Source organism: Pinus tabuliformis, chromosome 5_1 (assembly GCF_031772625.1).
Source record: "Pinus tabuliformis cultivar Carrire ecotype Pingquan chromosome 5_1, CPIR1, whole genome shotgun sequence".
NCBI classification, from domain to species: domain Eukaryota; kingdom Viridiplantae; phylum Streptophyta; class Pinopsida; order Pinales; family Pinaceae; genus Pinus; species Pinus tabuliformis.
The window spans coordinates 62,963,939-62,968,517 of NC_142305.1; the positions used below are offsets into that span (position 1 = coordinate 62,963,939).

General features: G+C 35.4%; 1 protein-coding gene across 1 annotated transcript; it reads right to left on the minus strand.

The window, feature by feature from the left end:
* Nucleotides 1-3,626: 3,626 nt before the first annotated feature.
* LOC149163464 (F-box only protein 6-like) lies at nt 3,627-4,283 on the minus strand. The gene has a single exon (XM_089429137.1). The coding sequence runs from the start codon at nt 4,281-4,283 to the stop codon at nt 3,627-3,629; it is 657 nt and encodes a 218-aa protein (XP_089285263.1).
* Between the last annotated feature and the right edge of the window lie 296 nt (nt 4,284-4,579).

Below are 4,579 nucleotides of genomic sequence, written 5' to 3' on the forward strand. Positions count from 1 at the left end.
TAGTCCCTATTTTGGTATCCACACTAAAATCTATGTGTATATGTGTTTTATGTGTTAAGGTCTAGCATTGTTTATTTTATGTGTTTTAGAATTAGTATGTATGTAATTTCTTTAAAACCTATAAAAATCACAGTTTAAGCTAAAAGTTCAAGTTGGTCTCTTCATATTTGTAATACTAGGGGAGTAGCTAAGGAACCAGATAATTTGTTAAAAGAAATGAAATTTTATCTGAGTTTCTCTTGGTCATATGACCCATTGGGAGTCATCTCCAATCTCAAGGTGGAAAATAAGTTCACACCATATCATCATACAGCTACTCATGAGATAGAACAATTCAAGAATTAGTTAGAATGGAGAGAGAATACCATCCAAGAGGCTCAAGCAGGGCAGTCTCTAGATCAAATATGCAAACTCCAATTGCACATAAAAGACATCCAAGAGAGGGAGGAAAGAAAAATCTTCACCTGCAACATAGGCAACAAGACAAGGCTTCAAGGTTTTTCCAAGGAAAGAGAAACAAAGGGTGTTTATGAATATTGATTCATAGTCTGGTGGACACTTTATACAATCTCCAACTCAATCTACCACTTCTCATGAGTAGGAGATAGTTCAAACCCTTGGAGGTATTCTAGAGAATAAAGAGGAAGACATTTTCCATGTCTTTAGTGAGATCAAAACAAAGAATGAAGAATTGAAGTTGAACACCTACACCCAATTCTGGAAGCATTCTTCCAACTCTCAAGTGAGGCTTCTTCAGTCTTCCACTCTGATAAGGGAAAGATGCAAATGAATTTCTTGTTCCCAAGTTCCTCAGCCCCAGCACAATAATAGAAACACAATTCTTTTGAGTTTAATGTCAAGGATGTGCATCCAATTGATCAAGTTGAGATGCACAAACAAATTGGACAAATGATTGGTTCAACCTTGACAAACAGTGCTGAGTTACATTGGACAGCATTCAATCACCACTAAAGTTGGAGGTCTCCTCATTAGCAAAGGATACCAAGATTCAATCCTTGGGCAATCTAGTGCTAAGGATGGGATATGATCCCTCAAACATAAATGCTCCAGAGTAGCTCATTAATAACACTAATGAAAAGAACACTAAGGTTGTAGCATTAAAGAAACAACTTAAACCACAAGCATTTGGCAAAAGAAATGGAAGAGGCAGAGACTCAAAAGTCATACCTGATGACTCATCATAGAATAGAATTTGCAAATAAAACAAATGAAGGAGAAGATGGAGAAATTGGTTAAGGAGAATGAGAAAGGTATCAAGAACTTTGAAACTTCAATGGATGTAGTCTATCTTGCAGCAGTTCCCATCACCAGTTTCTACTTCAGCCACTACATTAGCAGTAGGTACAACACAATGAGCTATTCCTTCTGAATAGCTTACTGAAGTTGTTCAGAAACGTTGTTCAGAAACCTGTGTGGATAGACACGAGAAATTAATAAACTAAAGGACGAACTAAAAGAATTACGGCTTATGAAGTATATATTAGACAGTTCACATACAAATGAAACAAACAGACTCAAATGCCAAGTGTCAATGTTGAAGAGAGAACTCACAGATTCATTCATAGGAAACAAATTGGGTTGAGCAAAAGAAATTCTCTTGGAAGAAATCACAGAAGCAATCAATGAGATTTGGCCCTCCATTAAGATAATATTCAATCAGAAAATATTCAATAGAAAGATCTTTTGGAAAAAGCTCAGGAACCAAGAGGATATGCCAGAGACTGCCTATCATATAATCAAATTTCTAAATTCCAAGGATGACTATGAGCTTCACTAATTAAGAAGTAATCATATTACTTTTATGTTTCATCATAAAAGTTATTTCACTGTGTAAATATTTATAGTAGCCCTTTGCTGAATATTTTGATATTATTCAAGAGGTTAGGCATATAAGTTCTATATCTATTTCATTTCATTGGTCTCCCAAATTAAAACATAATAGCTGACCTTTATTATCTACAACTGAAGGCCATGATTACCAAAGATGCATTCAATTAACTCAATGTCAGTGTAGTAATAAAATGGGTTAATAATTGTATGAATGGACATGAAAATGCAAGGGCTGGCCTGAAAATCCATTATACAATGGTATGGTTCCCTTCACCCACATACCAACTTGATGATTTTCTAGAAGAGGACGAGGAAGAAAAGTGTTGGAGGGAGATCAAGTGGTGTTAATGATATTATCTTACTATTGAGTAGGGATAGCTAGATTTTAACATCATCATAATTCTCATTAAGACTGTAAGGTTGAGTGACTCCTTGGCTACATAAGGACATCAAAGAAGATATCAAAGGAACCTACCAAAAACATAAGAGAAAATATGATCTATAGTGTCACTATACTAGGCCATCAACCTTATGAGAACTTCATCAAGTAGGTTACATCAATCTGGTTTCATTTTATTCTCACAAATTCTTCTCACAATATTTGTAAAATAATAATCATCTTTAATCATTTCAAAACTAATTTCTTATAACTATTATATGATAATTACAAATTTAGCAACGACTATAAAATGAATATTTAAATAATATATTTATGAACAACATGATTAATAAGAATGAGAAGTAAAAGTTAAATTTTTTTTTCTCTAAAACCACTTTGATGATGATAATTCATCTTCGTTCAACATATTCATAATATAAATATAGCACAATCTCACAAAGTGTCATGAGTCTCAGAAAGTATTCTATTCATCATAAGCAAGATAACATTATTGTTATTTAGGAAAAATAATTGTGAAAATGTTTCTCCAACCATGTTTCACTTCTATCTCACACTTGAGATCTCACATTCTTTGTCAAGCTAAGATAAGAGCACACCTCCCAACCTGTACATCTCCAAGTGATCCATTCAGTGATTGATGATTCAATAAGAGCACCAGTGCCAACCTTTACATCTCCAAGTGGTCCATTCACTTATTGATGACTCAATAAGACTACAACTTCCAACATGTACATCTCCAAGTGGTCCATTCACTTACTGATGATTTAATGACTTAGTGCACTGCATGTATGTATGCCTGAGAATCAATACATAATTGAGATACATTAACACTTAATTGATCTCTTTCACCAAAAAACAGAAATAAGATATTAAAATTATTGACTAATAAAAGACATATTGTTGAAAAAATATGTATAGAAAAGAAGTATAATCATTGTAGAAATGTTTTCTAATAAATAACAAACAAATAGCTTATGTTTGTATAGACTTTTGAATCTAGCATATGGCTAACATAATAATAATAATGATGATTTTCTATAATAATAATGATGATTTTCTATTCTAAATCTAACTACCTTGAGCAGGGAAAAAAATTATCTCTACCAAAAAATAGAATTAAATAGGACAAACATCATTAATTAACAAAACTTTTGAAATAAATCTACCCTTTAATAATTCATATATATATATATATATTAGATACGGCAATTTACTTGGGCTTAGATTCAATTTGTTCTCAATTTGTCAAACTCAAATAAAGTTATGAAAAATAGTGTGACATGAACTAAACCAACCAAAAAAAATGGAAATTATACTTACCATTATAATAGTTAAATTCTGCCTTCAATGGACGTAGGCTCAAGATGACCTCCACTCATATCATATCAGGTCTCAATTCAAGTGCACAAGCACTTCCAAAAGAACCATCAAAGGGACATTCCGGAAGCCATGTCCACGAGTTCTTGCTTAAACTATAAACAATCACCTTATTTCTTACGATGAAACACACATAGTCACCCACTCCTGTAATCCAAGGCTGTGGCCGAGGCATAATTTTCTGAAGATCGTCGCACATGGACGAAGGCATTCTTGATGTCTCCTTCCATGATAAGCGAGAAGACGCAGAAGGGGAACTTAAACCTAAGCCGGCACTCACCTTTTCAAGCTCCCAAATGATAACCTTCCGTTTAACTACAGTACTTCCAGCAGCGTAGTTTACGAGTCCCGCTAAAAGAATCCGCGACCCACACGCCAGCAGTTGTGGCGATATCTGACTATCAGGAATATCACAAAAATGTGGCAACGGCACAAAAGTGAATGTACGATCTCCAAGGTTGAAACCCATAATCTCTCTCGGTTCGGCCGTCTTTTCTGGGATGCAATAGAATGAACCCGTGCTGAAAACGATATCACGGGAGTTGATTGCATTTACCTTTCTTGGAAGATTCCCCACAGTCGTCCATGTGTTCTGGAAGGAATCATAAATTTCCACCATCTCATTCTCATTCTCATTATTTCGACCCACCGCCATTACTATAGGTCTATTCTCTTTTCCTACCGCAATGCCGATGGCCATGAGTCTGTCTATGGACGGCGTGGTGGGAAGGCGAAAGAACCCTCGAGTTAGAGGATTGCAGACAGCAAGTATGAGCCCTTTTTTCGGGTCGCTTGACTTGGATTTCGAGGATCTGGGCTGGAGCTTAGTCATGGTCAGCAAGAAGAGGCCTTTAGCCGATCCCTCGCATGTTATACCACGGATTGCGACATTCTCTACACCATTCTCCAAGAATGAAAGGGACGAGGTGCACTTCTTCCATGTGTGTGTGT